This window comes from Perissodus microlepis, chromosome 11, assembly GCF_051167445.1.
Source record: "Perissodus microlepis isolate ML-2025 ecotype Zambia chromosome 11, ASM5116744v1, whole genome shotgun sequence".
Lineage (NCBI taxonomy): Eukaryota > Metazoa > Chordata > Actinopteri > Cichliformes > Cichlidae > Perissodus > Perissodus microlepis.
Window position 1 is genome coordinate 18286424 of NC_140471.1, and position 22887 is coordinate 18309310.

At 45.4% G+C, this 22887-nt stretch overlaps 1 protein-coding gene across 3 annotated transcripts in view; it reads right to left on the reverse strand.

Moving 5' to 3' along the window:
• The window catches only part of kirrel2 (kirre like nephrin family adhesion molecule 2), a 32040-nt gene that overhangs the window by 1339 nt on the left and 7814 nt on the right, over positions 1–22887 (reverse strand). For 2 of the 3 annotated variants that reach the window (XM_084942918.1, XM_084942920.1), the window contains exons 2-11: positions 8962–9117; positions 8184–8333; positions 6084–6241; positions 4478–4628; positions 4232–4337; positions 3839–3987; positions 3583–3710; positions 2246–2372; positions 1692–1792; positions 781–979 (exon numbers count right to left, since the gene is read on the reverse strand). In XM_084942918.1, coding sequence (XP_084799044.1) covers positions 781–979; positions 1692–1792; positions 2246–2372; positions 3583–3710; positions 3839–3987; positions 4232–4337; positions 4478–4628; positions 6084–6241; positions 8184–8333; positions 8962–9117 — 1425 coding nt within the window. The remainder of the gene's footprint in view (positions 1–780; positions 980–1691; positions 1793–2245; positions 2373–3582; positions 3711–3838; positions 3988–4231; positions 4338–4477; positions 4629–6083; positions 6242–8183; positions 8334–8961; positions 9118–22887) is intronic. The other variant, XM_084942919.1, reaches the window with a different exon arrangement.

The window sequence follows — 22887 nt, forward strand, 5'->3', positions numbered from 1 at the left end:
AAGAGGGTGAGGGTCGATGGTTTGTCAAGAGATGGGGAAGGGATGAAATGAGAGACAGCAGAACATAAGTGTCTAAGAAAGTGCATATTGGAGCAAATGAAAGAAACAGAAGAGATTCTGTTCTCTTTTTTTTCTTGCCTAGCTAATCTGAAAAACGCTCTAGTGCCCATAAATTGATCTGCAGTAAGCCCTGATCTTCTCACAGTGACTGTAACATATGCTCATGTGGGCAATCCAGCATCTCACAGCCTGGCTATTGTCTCTAATCTCTCTGAAAGAAGGGTAACAAGGCCTGACATGCAATGAAGCAATAGACAGTAATCTAATTAGAGATTCCAGGAGATAGCGCTGCCCATTTCTCTGGAGACCCTGCTCTGCTACGTTGATGTAAATTACTGGCGAGGACCTCATTTTTGGTGTCTACTGCAACAAAGGTTTCCCCTAGCATCAGTGGAGTCGTACCACCGCTGTTTAATTTTAAAACCACTTAAGGGGCCTGCAGCCTGATGCTGAGCTTGGCTATAAGACAGTGATAGAGACTATGATCCCAGCTGCAAACACATGTGGCTTCCTCTAATTGACTTTTGTCCCTAATCAATATCTATGTTATGGGGCAAATATATTCATTAAAGAAGCCATCTGCTGATTAAATCATATCGATTAGAAGAGCATAATTAAGATAAGCACGAGACGGAGGCACTACTTTTACCCAATTCACAGCAAGAACCGAGACTATCGCTATAACTCCTGTGCAGGAGTATTACTCTGGCCCGTGTGTACCTTGCTCCTTCAGTGTGACCAGGGCAGTGCCTGTGCCAAAGCGGTTCCAAGCAGTGCAGTTGTAGCGCAGCTGGAAATCTTGTGAAAGAGTCTCAGATAGCACCAGAGACGACATGACTCCGTGGTCACTGGTTACTGTCTGCACTGAGTAACGACCGGAGGAGCCGGAGGACAGGCTCATGTCCCCAAAGGTCCACACCTGTGGAGAAGAGTGAGAGAATAGACAACAGGGGGTAAGTCATTGTTCTATAAAGAATCCTTCACCTGTGAGCAAAGCAGAAGCCGGCACGGCTGTTTATCCTTAGATCCCTGCCTGCTGCTGTGTGAACGCCGGCTCTCTCTCTCTCTCTCTCTCTTGTGCTTTTTCCCTGCTGACCTCTGAGGTGCTCGGTGTCTGACACAACTCACGGACTCATGTTTAAGCTGCCTCCCACGTTTGCCCTGCAGGTGAAGCCTAAGGAGGGTTAGGTAGCTACACTGGGAAATAAGGCTACTTTTTGCCGTGTCTAGCACAGGGCCAGCAGGGCACCTGTCTCTCACTTCTCCTCGCACCCTAATTATCCTCTCTCAGCCCAACGTACATTCAGCAGTTCAACAGGGTCAGACGACTGATGCCTCTTGGGCCGCTAATTGAATGTGGTCTGGCTGAAACCTGCAGGAAGCCATTCTTTCAGCAGCTCCGATAACTCCACAATCATTCCGGTCAGTGTCTGTGTATATGTTTTGTTTTAGCAAGCGAGGTGGAGATGTGCTGGTGCAAAGGTGTAGAGGTGAGGTTAGGGGTAAAGCTCATGTTAGTGATGCTGCTTATGTGGGCGGGGTAAGGAATGGGGAGTATGTACAAACTGAGTGTGTAAGCTAATAAGCATTAGTGAATGACAACACACAACACAAATAAGAGGATCACTTACAATCTTATCAGGTGGGGGGCTGCTTCCCACCCGGCACTCCAACTTGCCCTTGGAGTGTTTGACAGCGTGCTGTGTGGCCTCTGCTGTGATGATAGGTGGACCTGTGGGCAGATGAAAGAAAGTGAAGGAAAGAAAGAGAGTTTTAAGAAAGACGTACAAGTGCAAGCATACAAAAAAACTAGACAGTAAAGTGGTGTTAGAAATAGAAATATATATCTATAGATGAATAACTAAGTAACCATTTCCTATATCAGGCCCATCCAATGGCACAAAGGATAAATCTGGTATGTATTAATCTCATGACTTTTCTGTAATCTTTGCTCTTTTTGTGAAATGTTTCATGAGAAAACTCTGCTTTGGTGTTTGAAACTACTGAAAATTCTAAAAAAAAATGTTTTAACTAAACAAGTAACTAGACACAGCAGTTGTCAACTGAATGAGTAAAAAGAAAAAAAAATATATAGGTTTTTAAAGTAATGAGGAGTAAATTTAACATAAAAAACATATACTTAAGCGATTTATTATTTTCTTTTGTTCTTTAAGAAACTTCTTACCATTTACAGTTAGAGTGACATCTCTCTCTGCAACTCCAATACGGGGTACAATGGCCTTGCAGGTGTATGTGCCAGCATCCTCCTGAGTAACAGCCTTCAGCTGCAAGGTGTTACCATTACTGAGCACCTAGTGAGAAATCCAGGGAGACAAGTGAGAAGTATGTTAGAGACAGAAAGAGACAGAAAGAACAACGTGGTGAGCAGAAGAGGCAGGCGAAAGCAAAGTGGGACCTTTATCAGTGGCCCACTCACTGTGCAGGCAGCACAGAGGTGGGCTGACCATTGTAACAAATGCTGGTGGTTTGAGTTTAATTTCATTGTGAAGAGCTTTAATCACAGCATTAAGCACTCCAGCCACCGCTGAGTGACCGTGCTGCTGTGGAGATTGTTGCAATTAAACAGTGGGGACAGAACGAAGCATGTGTGAGTGGGCCCTAGCCTTTGGAGCTGCTACACTCACTCACTCCTTAGCTCATTGATCCTGTCATTCCATCAAGCTGTGATTAATCCATTTACCCCCGCTCCATCCTCCTCCCTCCTCCCTCCCTCCATCTTCACATCTCCCTCTCACTCTACATTTTTTTTAATTTCACCACGCTTATGGAGTAACCCAATTAATCTAATACTCATGGCTGTGTGAGGGACAGTGGCAGTGGGTGGATTAGAAAAAATGTCTGCACCATTCCCTGAGTGTGGCTGAAAGCATTCTCTCTTTAAGATGACAGCATTGCTTATGCCATCCCACAGCATTCTTGACCGGGGGTGCTTTTTCCAGCATAGCTTCAGAAATTACATTAGTTGCCAAGAGAGATCTCCTATGGGACTCCCCCACTAATGGTGTGCACGCTAGAACACTTTTACCAGCATGATGTAACGTGAAGGTGGAAGTGTCCCATTTGTTCCACCTGCAAAATTGACTTTAAGGAGATAGATACGCAAGCGTAGCTGGGCCTTTGTGCTGTCGAGAGGCGGGAGATGCTGCTCTAAAAGTTACAAGTACAAGTAGTGATTCTCCCCTTGAATGAGTGATTGATTGACCGATTGATTAAGTCGGGATTGTGACAACGTGTCGTGTGCTCTGATGGTGCTCTATGAATCTGTCATTAGGACAGGCAGTTTTCTGCCAGAGGCTTTAGCCCTCAGGGAGAGTGGTGAGAGGAGGTGTTGAAGTTTCTGCCTGAAAAAAGGAAGTGTGGGAAAAAGTGTGAGGGATTCATGCCTCAAGGCCATGTGTGAATGTTTCTCTCCGGAGGAATGGTGCTGAGGTGTGGTGCTGAAGCTTTAGCATCAAGAAAATATGCTGGTGACTGGCTTTTTTTTTGTTGTTGTTGCCTTACCACACTGGAGCCTTGCTTGGTCCAAGCCAGGGTCAGAGGAGGGTTTCCAGTCCACGCACAAGTGAAGGCTGCATCCATGCCTGTATCCACTGTCATGGGCTTCGGCTCCGACAGCAGTCTGGGGCCAACTAGAAGGGAAGCAATGCAGGCGGCCAGTTAAAATCAGTAAGAGACTTTTTTTAAAAAGCTGCTCTACCTTCAATATCTGAAAACACAAACCACACTGCGTACAGTGTTTGCCTTCAGTTAAACTTACACTGGACATCAACCAGAGTGCTGACATTGGTGCTGCCCACAGAGTTGGACACCTCACAGGAGACGGGGTCTGTGAAGTAGGAGTAGTCCACTGTCACCTCAAGGCTATCCCCATTTGCTTCGGAGATGGGGACTCCTCCTTTCGACCACCTGGAACAAATGAATGATCACAGCTCCATTAGTTCTGGTAAGGAACGGTGCGATGCGTATCAAAGTGGCTGTTAGCCGATTTGTGGCTTGTGCCAATCAAACAGCCCATTTAATCCACGGAGTCTACTTGGCATCTTTTTGTGTCAGTTTATAACATTTTTGCAGCTTATAAAATTCATTTTATTAGGCTTTTATGTCTCAGTGCAACGCAGAGGCTTAGAGTGGACACAGAAAAGACAGATACCTGTATCCAGTGATTTCAGGATTGGCTGAGGCAGAGCAGATGAAGAGAACCTTGGCTCCTTCTGTTACAGTCTGAGGCTGGACTGACAGAGTCACTGAAGGGGGGTCTGTGAGAAGCAGAAACATTCATGTCACTGACATGCATGATTTTGCAAAAGCATTCATTCGTCTCCACAGAACACTGGTGACTGCATGCTGCACGTTGATAATTTCAGAGTGTTTGTAGGCAGGTGGATGCTGGACTCACGCTGGACATTGATAGTGACTGATGTCTGTCGTCCAGCAGGGGCAGCTGGGTTAAGAACCCTGCAGGTGTAGGTGCGTCCGGAGTCACTGTCCTCTGGAATGATTGGAAGCATACTGACAGCTGTTTCCCTCTTCCTATCCTCCATTAGGGACTATGAAGAAGGACAAAAACAAAGAGGTGAGTAAAAATCAGCTCAGCGTCACACAACAAAGTTGCATGTCATTAGCGACTTCACCATTTACACACTGCCAGTATTATTATTTTTTTTTTTCATGTGTGAAGCATTAAAAATCGCCATCCTGTTCCTTGGCATGTCACTTAAATCATATATTTTATGATGCAGCAGGGGATATTGTGCTGTTCCCACATTTCTGAGAGTGTTCCCAGTCAGCGCTCCTTGTTTGTCATCATCTTTTAAATCTATTTACTGCTCACAGAAATCAATACGCCTAAGTGAGGAAAGGTGTAGATTCTGAGGATATGGCTCACTGCTCTCTCACTTTCTTCCTCTCTTCCTCATACATGAGAAAAAAACAACAAAAAAAAGAAAGTGAAAGCTGAGCTGCCTGCGTGTCCTTTTTTTTTGGTTGGTGACAGCGAGGGAGGGGTGTCACACATCATTGGAAAAGAGCAGGGGCGAGCCGAACCTTTTCCCTGGACAGCCAGATCAATGGAACAGGTCTTCCATTTTCTAAGCCAGACACACAAAAAGCATTTTTATGCTAGATCAAATCACATCCCTCCCTGTCGCCAGCCCTCACTTGGACAGAGCACTGCCTACCCCCAGTTTCACTCCTAAACGCTGGAAATTCTCTTGTTCTTTCTTTTTTTTATTTTCACAAAGCTATTAACAACACTTTGCTCTGTCTTCACTCCCCTCCACCCCTTTCTATTCCTCTCCTCCACATTCCTCACATCTCATCTCATCTCATCTCCTCTCTCTCCCCCTGTAGCCCGCTTCCTTCCCTCCTCACTGTGGGCTCTCGCCTCCTTAAATGTGGCGTTTAGCATCGTTTAGCGTGGTCAGAGAGCATGAAAAATGTGACACTTTCCCAGCCGCGACTGGCTTACGCTCTGGCGCATCCCCATTGTGTTTTTACAATTGTTGTGGGTGATTTCTTCTTTGCAGAAACTCTACTGTATGAAACACTCATGCCTGTCTGAGCTTTGGCATGCTCCAGTTATGCTGTAGTGTGGCTGCATTAGTGAGCAAAAAAGGGGAGGGAGTAGAGAGTGAAGAGGGCTGAGGTGGTGTGGGGTGAGGTGGTGTGGGGAGGGGAGAGAAGCTAGGGTGAAAGGGGTGGGGTGGGTAGGGGGGGTCAGGAATGAGTGGATGCGGAAGGGGGACTGCAGAGAGTAAGCGAACAAATCTTGTGAGGAAAGGGTGGCGATGGAAAAAGAAAGTGTGAGATACCGTGAAAGATAGATGGAGAAAAAAAGCATCCAAACAGAAATGAGGAAAAAGATAGTATTATACCCCGAGAGAAAATATTTCTGTTTTTGAATAGCTTTGCATTTATTTATGCCCGCTGTTACAGTTTGTAATATTGTGTAGGTGTGTGGTGATTGAATGATAATGCAAAACGCGGATCTGTTCTCACTGTACCTTGGAATAAATTGCAGTTTCCATGACTTCTCCATCTCTGTACCAGGTGATTTCAGCAGCAGGTTTGGCTCCCGAGGCTCTGCAGGTGAGGTTGTGCGGTGTGTGGGCCTTGAGACGTACAACGGGGCCGCCTTCCACCACAGGGTCAGAGGGAGGAACTGTAATGTAGAAACAAACATACAGCTCAAAACAAAAAGACTCATTGCAGCTCCGGGCGAGCGCAGAACCGCAAAGACGCATTACTGATATTGCGCTTGCTGTTGCTCTTAGCCCATCGTCAATATATAACAATACCTTCTTATTGCCAAGTGTCTATTTAACAAGGTGTAGTTTCAGACAGGAGAAAAGGCCGAGAGCTGTTGTCATTTGGTGAAAGAAAAAAAAAGCACACACACACTCAAACTTATTTATTTCCTTTCTTGGGGCTAGCATTATTGCTCTATTTGCTCTTACTGTTGCAGAGTGATGTTTCAACTGAATTGCTTATTTGTTCATTTATTTGCATGGTTTCGCACGCACCACTGTCAAGCCAAGCGTGCCACCCCTGATGAAGGCGTCTATCTCCCCAACCAATAAGGGAAGGCGTAAACATGGGGTTTGTGCTGGCCTTTCTTGCACCCTCTACCGAACCAATTTCACTGTGTGTATCTGAATTGTCAGAGGTCCTTCCGCTGCCGCGGCACGGACACTAATGGAATCCGAGTGCTAGGTGATTTTAATTTCCATGCCGATTCCCCTGACTGCACTCCCACCGTTGACTCCTTTGACTGTGCAGGATTGCTTTGGTCTCATCTGGCCACATTGATTTACGCACACACAGACACACACATACACTCACAAGTTAGGCGCACGCTCCCTCCTCATGTCCACACAAAAACACGAGCAATGCATCTGATTTCATTTATGTGTTTATGAAATGCACATAATGTTCATGAAGCACCAGCCACGGTGTCGGCCTTGGTCTTTCGAGAGTGCATTTAATGTTGAAGAGGCAGTTTTATCAAGTTTTCATGACTGCCTCCACACACTCTCTGGTTGTGTGTGGGCATGTGGCGACCGCACTGCTTCGTGCTACGCTGCGCAGCTTTTGACAGTGACACGAGACAGATAAAGGTGGGCAGATGAGCTCGGGTGAGTCCTCAGATTCTGTTCATTTAGCTGAAATGTTTCTACCTACCACTCAATTTGCCCTCCCATTGTTGTGCTATCTGCACCTCTTGTCACTCTGCCTCAGTGACTTTGAACAGACACCTCCACGCAACGGATGGATTCAGTGACAGCAGGGTCTTTGTGGAGAAATGTTCACATAAGCTGCAGCAACAGATCTCTATAATTGTTCCCTTTGAGTTTTCCTTTCTTGATGAAAAATGCTTGCCTTGCAGGTCCATTTATGGGCAATTGACAGGGCTAATTTATAGAGTGATATTCCTTTTCATGCCACCAGATGCCAGCAGTACTATGTCAACTCCAATTCCCAAAAGATCCGGCCCCCCTCCTCCTCCTCCCCGTACTCCCCCATCCCTACCCCACTCCGCTCCACCTCACCCCACCTCTGAAGGTCTGTGTGAAGAAGTAGATCACTCACATCACGTTAATGTAAAAACCGCCGTGCGGTTGACAAATGTTGTGGCTCACTGTAAAATGTGCTAACTATGCAGACTTTCAAGCGACTACGCAAGTCATTTGTGACTGCAGCAATCACATTACCCTAGATGTCGAGAGTCTTGATTATCGCGACTAAGAGTGCTGGTGTTTCTTTTTTTTTTCTTCTTCTTCTCATGGTTGAGTCTTATTTGGTTTGAATTATGCTTTCAAGGCATGTTTTCCACTTGGAAACTGTACAGATAACGTTATCTATAAGCGCTGATTGAAAAAAAAAAAAAAACCCCAAACAAACAAACTATGAAGTTTAAGACATTTAATGTTGTGTTTTGAAAGTGATTCATTTCAGGGGATGAACATGTATTATTAGGGTAGTTGTCTGCAAGCTTTTATGCTCTGCGATGAAGACACTCCCCTGATTTTTCCCATGCACTGCCAGCCTGCAGGCCTTGGCGCAAGGGCCGACTGTGAGGATCATGCGTGAGCTGTGTATCTTACCTAGTACAGTGAGCTTGGCACGGTGGGAGCGAAGCGCTGCCTGTGTAGCCTGACACTCATACACCGCGTCATCCGCCAACTCTGCTGAATCGATCTGCAAGCTGTGTTCGCCTGATAGCGGGTCGCCCATTAAGGAATAGCGTGTCCAGCCTGCATGAAGCCAGCACAGAGAATAGAGTCAGAGACAAACAAACCAACCAACAACAAACACATAATGAAAGGACTATAAAATGAACAGACTTGTGCCCCGAACAAAGCCAAAAGAAATGTGGCAAGGCTCTTTAAGACACAAATGAAAGCAAGCAGCACCTCACAGGGCCAGGCGTTGAGCCGTTGTGTTAGCAGAGCAGCGTGAGCCTAGAGATGCAACACGTGAGAAGGCTGCTGCATGGGAAGACTGTCCTTTAAATACAGGCACAATGAAGATGGGGTGGCTAAGGTCAAGAGGAAGCTTCTTCGCCTTTATGCTAGTCAGCCACACATTTAAATGTCAATGTGTGGCAAAAGCCAATTGATTATCCACCTTCTTACAAGAGTTAAAATGCTAAACAACAAATTAAAGTTCGGTGTGTGCAGCAGTAGCTGACCTGTCTGCAGTACATTGTTCACTCACCATTCATTTGTGTAAAACCCCAAAGGTTGACAGAGAGAGACTTGATTTCTAATGAGGCCTGGCATTAATTGCAGCAGGACAGACAGAGACAGAGAGAGCACTAAACACAGAGAGGGCAGGAGAAGAAAAAGGAGGGGGCTGGAGAGAAGAAGTCAGTGATAATACCTGGTAGATCTCTCTCTCCTCCCAGTGCCAGGCCATCTTTGGTCCACTGTACCATTCCACGGTAACCCACGATGACACAAGGCAAAGTCACCGACTGACCGGATACAACCACCTGGTCCTGGGGCTGCTGGGAGAAGTAGGCTGCTTGGGTGGCTGCTGGAAGAAAAAATAAAAAGGAGACAACGTGAACAACTAAAATCTTTAAATTGACCTTTTCCTTGATGGCAAACTGCAAATTCATACGGAGTCACAATATGGCTATAAAATCTCGATGTATTAAATTCAGAAAATGTAATCACAGTAGATTTCTGCAGTGCCAGCAGAGACGCATGATGAGGAAAGTGAAACTTTCTCTGTAAGGGCTTTGACAAAATAATGCAACTATTTAAAAAAAAAAAAAAACAGACTGACACGAACTGCTCAGCTTACTTTCCTGTTACCACAGCACTTGGTGGGAGAAATGGACATGCGTGAAAATATTATTTGTTCCCCCACTACAAATGTGTCTTCTAAGAGGAAGAGTCAGCTGTTACTCATAACTTATTTAACTCTTTCCCAAGACCATATGGTTACATGCTCACTGACATGAAGCAAACACTCTTGTGGAGAGAAAACGCAGCCACTCCTTCAATGTGCTTTTTGTAAAAATGGATGTTAAACAATCAAAACTCCATTAAAGTTCCCTGGGGACCCGTTCATTCGAGCTTGCTGAAAGTCAGCGGAGACAACTGCCGCCGCCGCTGTCGCCGTTTCGCTGCTGTGTTTAAGTCAAAGTCTCCCCGGATTGGCTGGCTTGCCTTCACACGCATGCAGAAACACACCGTGAATACGGATTCGCAGCTCCTACAGTTTGTGCCACTATGCTTAAGATTGTGTATTACAAACCCCACTGGCAGGGGGGGAAGACGGCAGCACTCCAGAGGGAACTAATTCGTAAGGGAAGGCAGGAGGTGAGAGGGAGAAAGGCAGTTGGTTGGTTATCTAAGTAGGATGTCTGTATGAGCTGGGAAGAGGACTTAAAAAAACCTTCCCTCATTCTCCTCTCTTTGTTGCTCGGTGGAGAATGGAAGGGAAGGGGGACAGTGGAAGATAAAGAGGGTTCTATTCAGGCAGTGCTAAGCCCCCACTCCCCCCACCCCGAACTGCTTCTCTTGGTGGGAACGCTTAAACAGACAGGATCCCCCCTCCCTCCCAACATGAAGAAAGCCACTGAAAGGAGGGCAACATACGGCGGCCAGAGACACGCTATTGTCCTCTTGTCCCTTTCTTTTAATAGGCCTCTTCATTTCTAATCAATCCTGCTAAATGCAAGTTTAATAGCTTTTCAATAGCAGCTTTTCCCCCCAGAGGGTAGCTGGGATTTTCTCTACCCCCCCCCCCCGTTATCCTCCCCTTCTTTTACCCATTCTTTCTAGTTTTTCATTTCTGAAGGGGTGGTGTGTTGAGGGGCTTCCGTGGTTGTTGGCACTGTTTATCCTGCACTCAATTAACCACTTCATCTCAGGACTGCACCCTACCCTTTGCCTCCCTCACCCCTTTGCACCCTCCTGCCTCTGTCATCCAACAGCACGATTAAAGCCGCCAAACAGTGAGCTCATCAGGAACATGAGCACTCAACACTTTAGACCGTTGTGGCTCTCGACAACTGCCTCGAAACCCATTTTCACATGCTCCCATTGTCTGTTACTCTCCATCTGGGCCAAACGAGGTCTTAATAGATCGAGTCGAGATGTAAAAAAAGAAGAAAAAAGAAAGATCAGAGAACAATGCATGTCGGCTCGCCAGTATTGTCTCCCTGTACATAATTTTTATGAAAGAGCTTTAAAAGCCGATTGAGCTGTGGGTGCAAACAGGTAGACTGCTGTATGTGTGTCACGCACTGGGGATCAAAAGAGGCCAATTTGAGAGCGTCAATAAGAAGTGAAACGTCTTCGAGTGAAGGCCATTAGGCATTTACCGAAGGCTGGCTTTTTCCAGTCATACCTTCAAAAAAATGCTGTTTTAACAGTCTGCCCGCCTGTCCCTTACATTCTGCCGTCATGAGCTATTGAGCGTTTTCATTTTCCTCCCATTGCAAAGCGAGTTGGGGGATTTTCCTCTTTGTACTTGCAACAGTACAAACATTGATTGTAATTAAGTATCTTGCCCAGAGTATCTAAATGTTTACAATGGGTAATAGTTCACTGCATTGGTTGATTGTTTAGATGGATTACATGCATTGAATTGCTTCTCTTTACCTCGCCCACGTACAATTTCTCATGCTCACAAATGGCAATTAACACCATACGCACACACACTCACGCGTATGCAGCCGTACAAACATAGAGTACGGAGCATGTGCTGTAGAGAATGTCTTCACGCCATATGAGTGATTCATTGCTCTCCAGATCCCTTATTGAAAATGCTCAACAGAACATCTCGACTGGCTAATGACTCATGCCAGATTCCTTTAATTCCTCCTTGCTGAATTAGACAATTCTTTGACGGTGTATTAGCAGCTTAATTACATGAATACATTTCTGACGGGGAGAGCGGGAGGAACGGAACCAGACAAAGAAGTAGTGGAGGAGAAGCAGTCAGAAGAAGTAGGGAGCTGTGGGTGTGAGGAGGCTTGTTCTTGGTGTGCTGCAGTGTCACGTACACACATGCATGTACACAAACGAAAACACACAAATAGTTTTCGGTGATTTTCAGCAGACTAAAAATGGGGAGCTCGTCTATTGGCTGCAGTTGAATCGCATTCGCAAAGAAAGACTTGAATCCCCTTGAAATTCCAACATTTCTGCAGAGGATGTGAGTTTATTTATCGTGTTGTCTCGATTGCTACGCAGGTAAATATGTGCAGAGTAGATTAGTTATACAACACGTTGCGTGCTTAAATGTTACACTGACACCAAAAATGCAATATTCGCTCTTTCTCACCTTGCTGTGCGTATATGTATGCGCGTGACTGCTTTTCCGTCCCCTAGTAACAAGGTCAAAAACACATTTGGCCAGATACATTTTAATCCGGATTTCTCAAAATGGAATATCATTTCACACTGCTGGATGCACATGGGGCTAAGTTTATGTGTGTCTGTGTGTGCGTGCATTTCCGCCTGACGCTGAGCGTGTGTTTGCCTATCTGAAAATGGGCTATGTATGTTTATGTCTGCCGTTTCATCTCAGTGTGTGAATGAGTGTGGAGGTTGGGGCAGCGTTAATAGGGTAAGCATCTTGTCAGGCACTGGAGGGCACATTTAGCAGTTACTTTGACACAGTGACTTTGCTGTTTCTGTCACATGGTTGGTGTTAAGTGCAAAACAGCCTCCCCGACTTGGGCGAAACCTATTAAAGAGCTTTGCGTTGACCCTGGAACTGCTTGCTCTCTCTCCTTCATCTGAACTGATAGGGGATGCGCTCGCATCAGGAAGGATCAGGAAGGGATGGACAGATGTCGGCAATGATCCGTCCTCCACTGGACATCTGCCTTGATAGAAATAGATTGAAGCAGTCATTCTGCGTGTGCGAGCGCGCGTGCATATGTATGTGAGTGTGTCTCGTGTGCATTTATCCCGGTGGGGACTTTAACCTGACTGCACACAAACCTGTGGGAACAAAAATCAAGGTCCCCAGAGGTATGGACTGCTTTTTGAGGCTTAATACTTGGTTTTAGGGTCAGGGATAGCATTAGTTAAGGTTACGTGGATAACTGCGAATACCCAGACGAGTAGTCGTTCAATGTCATGGTCCGAAAGCGTTGTTGTTGCTGCTGTACTGTAGCTTCTGTGTGGACACGCTGCGGTCACAACAAACTCAAGGACGCTCGGACACCCCCTGTGGAGTCTTGCGTTCAGCCCTCATGACAGAATTTGCACCAGTAGGACCCAAGCTAACTCTCACGTACTTGGTAAAGTGGAAAGTATAACGCTGCCATTAGGATTAGGCATTCATTTATTGTGATGGATAAGGTGAAGGCAAGGGGATAAGAAATGCATTATCAATGAGGGAGTCCCTCTGGGCTACAGAAGCAAGATTTTTTTTAAAAATAAAAAAAACTTTAATAATAAATAAATGATCTGAGCATCTGAGGGCACAAAAGTCAATTTAAGTGCATAAGTCGGAACCTTCAAATGAAAAATAAAATAACATCAGCTACTCCACTCTGTTCATTTTCCTATGTTTTACGATGACACTCAGCTGCTGATGGCAGTGTTTGCAAAGAGTTCCTATTTTAGTTCCGATTTTATGCCATGTCCTCATTCCCATCCAGTACGAAGAGTACAACATCCAGTCTGTGGGGTCTATAAATGTAAGTGCTCTCAACTTGACTGGACAATTTGCTCTGTGCAGTAATAATTCAAAATGCTAAAAAAAAAGAAAAAAAGAAATGGCACCCGATATCTACTTGCATTTCAGCCCTATGCTAACGGCAAAGACTCCCCAGCCCAGCTGGTGTGAGTTTTCCCACAATAAGAGCCAGAGATGAGAAAATGAGGAGGCAAAGCAGACAAAAAACATTACAAAACAAGGCAATTGGCAAAAAAGTGTCAAGCTTGGAATAAACAACCACTTTCTCCAAATGCCATCCATTGTGCCTTGTCTAGATAAGGCTTCTAAATCGGGCTGGAAAATGGGAGCTCCATTTCTCTCTGTATGGAATTATTATCCCTTTGTTTTGAGTCAGCCTCTTTTGTCTTCCTTTTCCTGTGTGTGTGTGTGTGTGTGTGTGTGTGTGTGTGTGTGTGTGTGTGTGTGTGTGTGTGTGTGTGTGTGTGCATATAAACAGAGAGTAATGCTGAGTAGTAGCTGAACCAAACAGTATGTCCCAAAGGGGACACGGCACCCATCTTATGTTTGATCTGGCTACTAAGCTCATTTCCGTGACTCTCACAGAACTTCTAAGGGGCTTAAAACACGCTAACAACAGATACCACCCACCAGCCCATGGCAGTATGGCCACCCGCCCCATCACACACACTATATGGGTGAGCACCTCTGTATTTTTCTTTAACTGTTGCAAACAGCTTCACCCTGTGCCTCTGCAGATGTCTGCATCTAGCGTACCTTAATGCAACCGAGCATCTCTTCCTTCTTTTCTTTCCCACATTGCATTTCATCTGCACTCCCAACCGCCCACTCTCACTATCTTCTCTCCCATTTTGCTTTTTTTGTGCCCAAATTGCAGCCTAACAGCTTTTTAAGAGCTGTTTTGCTGGAGTTTAATCCTCCTAGCCTCCCCTTTCAGCCTTTATTCCATTGTGAAAATCTTGGCTCAGACCTAGGCCCCTTTTTAGAGAGTGGACCCGCTCATCCACCCAACCCCCTCCTGGTGTTCTGCCGAAACCCCAACCGCGGGCATTCTCTCCCATTCCTGCATCCATTCACAATCCAGCCCAATCCCCTCATTCCTCTGCTCATCACCTTTACGACCACACTCAGTGAACCATGATACCTGAAATCAATACTTACCAGCCCCCCAACCTTGCGAGTTCTATAAGGTGCTACTAATTGTTGATTTGCTTTCTCTGTCGCTCTTCCTGCCATCACTCTGCTTTTCCAGACTCTGTGTCAGCTGTCATCTCTTACCAGACTCTCCCTTGCACTTTCCCTCCCCATCCCTTCCTCTACTCTATCCTGTATCCCCTTCCCCTGTCCCTTTTCTCTCACTCTCTGCATCCCTGGTGTGAAAATCACAGGGGTTTGTGTCAGCTTGTCAACACAACACTCAAGAAAGCAGAGTAGGGGGGGAACAAGAGCAAAAAAAAGAGGTACTATATTTTAGAAAGATCAGAAAAAACCGAGGTAAGGTAAAAATGGAAAAAGTGGGCTCCTGTCAGCTTCCAATTGCAAAGGAGGGAGCCTGATAGGGGATTGATGGAATGCTGTAATCAGTCTGTCTCCGAGGCTGTCACCATGAGGTTTTTTCCCCTGCTGGAATAGGGCGCTGCACACATCAGGGCAGCAGTGAGGCTGATCGCATGGGTGAGCAGCAGCCGAGGTTCTCCCTGGGTAGCTGCTAACAGATGCAGTGGATAGTGTAATAGAGTGGTATGCATACGGGGAGAGGAAGGAGTGAGGGAAGAAAAGGGGAGGCTGGGTAAGAACCCAAGAGTGCTGATGTGACATAGTCAGCGTGTGAATGCACGTGAATGGTTCGCACAGTCAGTGTGCTGCAGTGCCCGACAATGTGCCATAAATACACTCATTCTTATACTGTCTTCTCACACTTGCCACTCACATGAGCACATTGATGCGCACTCAGTGTCAGAGGCCCATATCTTTAGGGTTTCTAGTGGGCAAAAGCATCTCTCTGAGTATAATTCCAACACGGCTTTTTTAAACAGCTCCCCTACACTGAAGCCGAGAGCTAGGGGAGCTGAGAGCTGACTCCATGCAGACAGATAGTAAGTGACTGGCTGGCTGGCAGGAGGACAGGAAATAAAAAAGGCATATAAAAAGGAGAGAAAAAGGGGAGGGAGTCAGTGGCAGTGGTATGAAATTGTCTGTACACATCAGCCAGCAATGTTGACAAGATGTTGATTGAGCTAGTCTTGTCATTGCGCTCCTGCTTACCCCCTGGTGTTTCCAACACAAGACAGCTGCTGGCGGGAACTGTGTCACAGTTCCAGCCCTCTTCCGCGCCCCCCCCCACGTCACCAACTCCCTCTTTGGTCTTTGCTCTCTCTCTCTTTCTGTCTCTATATCCCAATTTCTCTCTCTGTCTACCCCCCCGGCCTCCCCCCCCACCCACAATTTTCGCCAGTGTTTGGATGGAAGGGCTTTCAATATAATTCACTGTGCTTTTACATCATTAACTTCTTGCGCTGCTTGCAAAAGCCGCGGTTTAGTGTGTGCATAACAGCTGACATGGTGGATAAAATAGCAGTGGTTCACAACATGTGGCAGTGAGGCAGCTCAAAGATGAGACAGGAGTCGGGGGGGGTAGAAAAAAAATTGCAAATCTTTTCAATCTCAGCTGCCGCCATAAAACAAGCAAACAAAACAAATCTATCAATAAATGACACATTAAAATCCATAAAACAATGAAGAGATAATGTGAAAATTGCCACGATATCTTGCTTTAAAAACATGCAGTGGAAATGAAAACAAAGGGATTCTCTGCACAGATTCGGTACTGGGACTCTGGCTCTAATGCTCTGGGGTATCAATTAATTTAGTCAAGGGATTTGCGGCCTGCTCTTCCTAATTGAGCCCAGTGGAAACCCCCTCGGCTCTTCGAGATAGGAAGTAGTGCGTTTCATAATTAATACTTTTTTTCCCCTTTATTATTATTATTTTTTAATGAGGGTGGTAATGTTGTAAATGTATGCATCTTATTACGGTAAAGGGGCCATCTACGCTATTGTTCACTTACGCAGTGTTTGCTGCTGGTGAGATAAATAAAAAAGGCAACCTCATTGAGAAGCTGCAATGGCACACTGCAAGTCAAAGCCGCGCTTTTGTGTGTGTTTGAATATAAAACACAGGCAGCTCAATGAGAGTCTCATTAGTGTTGCTTAATATGTGTGCTTTTTAAAGCTTAGAGGTTAATGCCCGACTTGCCTCCATTTCAGTGGAGCTCTCTTTAATTTGATGCATAATTCTTTTTTGTCAGCAGCTGACAAGAGCCTCTTCAGAGAAAGCAGCTGAGCTCTGTAGTGAACTCTGCATCCAACAGGAACACAAAGGCACACAAACACTCCTAATTAAACCTGTTCACAATATTTCTCTGCGCTCTCCCTCTCGCGCTCACGCCACGTTGCGGAGCATATTTCTGAACGATCCTATCTTCCCATCTCTCTGTCCGGAGAACATAACTCTTAGCGATTAAACAAATTACCTCCTCTCCCGGGAGACCCGTGGATCCGGTGAAGAGAATAAGTGTGTGATTCACAATGCTGCCACCTCTCTGTTCTTACAAACAGCCTTCAAATTGCCGCGTATTAATCACTGTCTCAGGATAGTCCGCGACCAGAATTCCTACTCTTTTTTTTTTTTTTCTTCCTCATCCAGAGGAGATGAAAGTGCGAGTTTTAATTTAACATCAATTTTATATTCTGTTCATCAGATTGCCCGTTACTTGAAACATTCCTTTAAAATTCCTGATGACTAAGAGCTTCCAGAACACGAGAAAGTGAGAGGGTGGCGGGGGGGGGGGGATGTTACCTGCCGACCTCAATACATTCTGCTTTGTGCTGAGAAAAAGAAGGGAAGGGGAAAACTAATTTCCTGAAACTCCATTTCTTAAGCGTTGATTAGTAAAAGGAGCATAATTAGAGTGAAATGTGAAGTCAGGGGTTTTTTTTTTTTCAGATTGCACCACTTCCTCTAGAAAAATCAGGCCATGATTAATGAATAAATGATTAATGAGCGAACTAATTAATCAATTAATTATTAAGCAAGCACTCGGAACAAGAAATGGGTAGGATGACAGTGAACAGTGGATAAGAGATTTTGAGGCTGTGTGTTAGTGAGAGAGAGAAAAAGGATTTGGGATAATCTGCCTGTTTGTTCTGTCAGTTTGTTTTGTCTTCTGATAAAGAGGAGGATGATGATGAGAATGGAAGTGGAAGGGAGGAAATGCAAAGTTTAGAGCTTCATTTGAGCTTCCCGAGTCAGACAGCAATGCCTCGCATAGGAGCAGCGACCCCCTCCCCTCCTTCCTCCAAACTGCTACCTCTGCAAGTTTCCCCCGTGGTCAGGTCTCTGGGTTACGGCGGTAAAGCCCTACACAAGTCAGATGCAGTGATGATGTTTGCACTGGGCATTGACATGCGAGCCCTCCAATTATCACCTCTGAAAAAGATCACGGTATAGTTCCTGCCACTAACCAGTCATCTCTCCTCCCCTATCTTTAACTAGGACACCCCATCAATCTTTGATAATCTGCAGCGTGGGTCTCCCCAGTGTGACCAGGCTGATGAGACATCACAGCAGGGATTGATGTATGAAATGCTGCCTCCAAATGTAACTGTGATATACTGGACCGTTTCAAGTCGGGTTTGACCTTTTTTTCCTAGATATTAATCGCTGCGGTGAAAGAATATATGTGAGATATATCTCTCCCCCAGGAGCTCTGCACTCTTTATTCTTTGGCATGAGGTTTTCTCCTAGGTGGGTTTTTCATGTCTACCCCCCCCCCCCAAAAAAAAAAAAAGTTCCCAGAGCTGTTGCTACACACAACAGGATATGGGACACAAAATAATATTTTATAAGCAGTTTATTGTTTCTATTAAAATGCAGCATTACTCTAAAGCTGCATTTCTCCACCTTCCCCTGACACCCGGAAACACATCCTCAAAGCGAGAACATGAGAGAAGGATCTTTCATCCCTGCATATTTTTCTTGCCGTTTACTGCTGGCCTTATTAAGAGAGTTGTGAGTGACGGAGGCAGAGTGTGCCGGGGAGAGTCTCAGGGGGCTTTGATGGAGGCAAGCGATGGAGCTGTAGCAGGCTGAGGGCAAGATCATACTTACGTTTATCTGCTCAAAGTACTTTTTAAAGTTCTTTGTCTAGGTACCCCTTCTTCCCTAACAGTCCTTTTATTTCTGCGTTTGTTCTAGTCTATTGTTTTTCTCTAACGGCCGAGGTCTGCACCAGTGCTGCATTCTGTCCTAATCATACCATGGCATTGTAGATTTCCTTAGAGTCAACTGGGTGTGAATGGGCCTTTGTCACAGTGGGTGGGTTGGCTCATTGACTGTGAAACCCGGACATATGGTGGCTGTGTGTTGGGATGTATCACAGCAGAGAATGCCATGGGTCGGGCTCTCGACCCTAGCCTGGCCTTTAACACCTTACCGGCTGCACCGAAGTCTGTGGTTTGATGAAGTTAAACACTTCATTGTGTGTTTTGTCTTGGGGTGTGTTTTCTTAGCGGCTTTTACTCGCCCTTAAGAATGCGCAGTTTGCAGTTGAGGCAGATGCGCTGTTATGTGACTGTTTTACCAAACATGTAACGCATGCCTGCTCTTGGGCTGCAGTGACACGCACCGCTCCTCAGCATAACACTTTGTAACACGCTGTTTGCATGGTAAAAGTAAAGCAAAGCTGGTATCTCTGGTGGCCAGGCTTCTGGAGAGAAATCTCCTTTTGTCACGGTGTGATGTGACTGTTAAGTGCCCGGCCTTTTCACGCATCCAGCTGCACCTCAGAACTTTTCTAGACACTGATGATGACGCTGCATCCGAGGGACGCAATTGTCCTGTGAAGTTGAAGCATTATACGGTCCCGCCAGATCGATGGTGTAAAGTCTGTTTGATGGCCAGTTGAGCTGATGTGAGTATAGTGCGGTTAACAGTCAGAAGAACGCACAGCAGGCAAGCGAGTGTCTCGTCTCCTGCCTCCTGCAGGCTGCACCCAGTAAGCTAATCTGGAGTATCTCTTATGTTTGCAAGGTGCAACACTAATACCCAAATGTAATGCAAAGAAAAATTATTTTGGCTTCTAACCATATCTGATTATGCTGCAAATAAAAAGTTTTAGCTTTTAAAACGTGCCCCCCTGAGCTCTCTCCTCCCTTTCATGCATTGTATCTATGGAAAACATTCTAGTTCGGGGTTCTGATAAACAAGTGAGGTGTTACAGGCTCTTAAGCCCATCGTGTGAGATGATCGATCATTGGACAGAGTGTGGAGATAACTCTCTCGGCTTGCCTGCTGGTTACCACTGATCCCATATCACCCTCACAGGATATGGTATGAATCACAGGAAGTTTAGCTCAATCTATATAGATTGTGCCGTGTGATTACAAAAAATAAAAAATCCAATTTGGCTTATCCATCCAAATGCCTCAGTGTCTGCCTGTTTTTGCATTAATGTATGGGCGTGTCCCGCGTGTTAAATAATAGCTTTTTCACATTCTCCTTTTACTGATTTCTGATATTTGCTGAGACATCTCTACAATCTGTCCTACCTTCGCTTATTTACTTTGCTTAGTCCATCCTGCTCTTAAATCTCCCTTCTTGAGGGAGTCGTCTTTTAAATCTTAATTAAAACAGACTCCAAAGCCCCCCACCCTCCCAGGGGCTGAAAGCAGCTTAGAACAATCAAGAGGACGGATTAGAAGTGAGAAGAAAAGAAGAAGAGAGGAGATGCAAGAGAGAGAGATGGGGGGAGGCTGGATGGGGTTTCAACAGAAATGGAACGTCAGAGAACAATATTGAGGGGAACGAGAATAATGACCTCTTCCTTTCACTCCCCCTGATTCTCACTCCTTCCCCTCCTTTTAGCTTCATCTCTCCCTCTCTCGCAGGGCTCTGGAGTCTTGGCCTCACCTATTGACATTCAGCTTCTCGGCAGATTAAGCAGCGAATGGAGCCTCTGGAAAGGGTAAACACAGTGGAGGAACAATGACCAACAGGCGGCAACCTTATTGGATTCTAATTAACTGCCAGGAGAGATGGCCAGGGGCATGTTAAGTGCTGTGGGACACAAGTTAGGGACCCAAACCTCAAGTTCCACAACTCACATCACCTACTCTCCACTAAATTCTTGTAGATTGTTTCTGTCTTTCCCTTTATCGTTCCCGGTATCGCTGTCTCCTTTTTAGTATTCTCCTATCTTTGAATCTATTTGCCCATCTTTCACATATGGCCCATGAGAATGGCAAACAGAGGCATTTAAAAGCACTCCTTGGAGAGCTATTTGCCATCCTTCTTTTCCTGGGCTACCTCTTCCTCTCTGCTCCCCATCCTCACCCCCCCCCCCCCCCCCCCCTTTTTTTTAACACGGTGGAACGAGGCCCAGCTCCCTGAGGTAGCTGTTTGAGCGATAAGGTTAAAACGTGAAAAAAAAAAAAGGTGAAAAATTGTGAGAGATTATTTGATATTAAACAGATTGAATTATCTGGAGTGAAAAAGAGGGATGAAGAGATGAAGGAGAGCTAAATCATATTTCTGCATCGCCCTCGGGAGGAGCACTACCAGAGGGAGAGAGAGCGCTAAATGGGAATGAGCAAATAGCCTATCCTCAATGGTCAGAAATCTGAAAATATAACCTTTTTTTTTTTTTTATACTCTCCTACCCCAGTGAACCAGCGCATTAATTTGAGTGTGAGTCCAGGCAGGTCTCTCTATATGTGTGAACTTTCTCACTGGTGCAGTGGGTCCTCGGTCTTTTGAGTGGTCTCCTGATTAGGCCAGCTCACAATGGTGATGTGTCCTCCAGGGGCCCCCTGTCTGGAGCCACAGGCACTAATTAGACCGGTATCATTAATGAGTTAGTGTGAAAGAAGGTTCAGCCCACCTCGAGTTAACACTGAAGTGGGCAAAAAAAAAAAAAATCCAGCGCCCCACAGGAGACAGGCTATCGTCACCTCAGCAAACATATAAAGCAATTTGTTAATTGGTGTGAAAATCCGCACACAAACTTTGAAGCCATACATGTGCAAACGCATGCACACACTCTCACACCTTAATGTGAATACACATACTAATGTTAAGGGTACTCCATGAAGGCATTGCTTGTTAACATGCTACCTGGGATCAAAGAGGCAACAGCTGGAAGGAGAGAAGTTTGGAAGAGCCATTATTTGTTGAGGAAAAAAATTGCAGCCCAGTGTTGTGTTTGTCCTTTGGCAAACCTGGCAGAAAAAGAGGTTTCCACCATTTCACAAAAACGAAGGGATATTTCTTTTTCCTTCTCACCATCATGTGAGGGACTCTTTGAAATACTCAGAGTACTTTTTTTTTTTAAATCAAAGCTGGGAGGAAATGAATCACAGCTTCACTTGTGATCTAAGCCCGGAGATATAAAAGGGATCCACATGACTACTGTCCATTTCCACACCATTACAGCAACAGTCATGGCTGTAATAGCTTGAATTGGGCCATTGATTTCTCTCATGCACCCTCTCTTTCACCCACAAAACTAGTCTCTGCCAGTTCCGAGATACACCCATTTCTTTTTTAACTAAACATCACATGCTCAAAGATGGCTCACACACACACACACGCACACAGACACACAAAAAACAGAAAAACACCACCAAATCTAAGCCACAAAAGGGCACAGACACACTCAGTCGCACACAAACACACACGGCCAATACAATATGTCCCAGCTTGAGTTCCTGGGGAGTTAAACAAAGAACTGAGTTTAAATTGGCTTTTAAAGAACTCCCCCAGAACAATCATGGAGTTGACTTGAGCCACTATAGAGTGTCAGAGGACTGCTTTAGAGAAAGAAGGGTAGTTAGGCTGAGGTCTATAGTGGAGTGAGTGGCTAATCTATAGTGTGACGACGCAAGAGCTTCTCTTGACCGGCTTCAATAGCCCTCCAATCAGGCCTGACTGCCCCTCAATCTTCGCTTAGCTTTTTAAACTTGCCTGTGATTGTGCGGCTTCATTAAGGGCCTATTTATCTTTCCCTGTACTACAGTCCTAAAAGGCTACATGACATGTTCAGCACACCCATGCACCGCCTACATAAGGACCTGGCAGATGCACGACTCCATTAGCACACAAAGAGAATCTAACATAGTGAAATCTGCTGGAATCACGATCCAGTCAGCTGAAAACATTGCTACTTTTATTTTTCTTCCTAAACTGTGATAGTTTTAACAAATTTTTAACTACTCTGTCCTCTGAAGCCGACAGCCTCCATCTGCTAATCAGTGTTCCTCCTGCTTGATCGCTTCGTGAAAAAAAGAACAGAAAAAAGTCTCTTAAAAACAATCGTTCAGGTGATGAAGTAGCCTGCAAGGCGTTCGGTGTGTGGCTGTGCTGCAGCGTAATGCCGCCTGAACAAAATAGCAGACCAGGTGAACCCATGACCCCACAGAGACCCTCCCAAACAAGCCACAACAAACAGCCTTCTGTAGCCACTCTCTGCCTTTGATCTGAAGAATCTGAGATGAGATCTGTTTCCTCTTCCCTCTCTTCTCTTGTGCCCTTTCTCTCTTTTCCTTTACAACATCTCCTTATACTTTTCCCTCCCCTCCC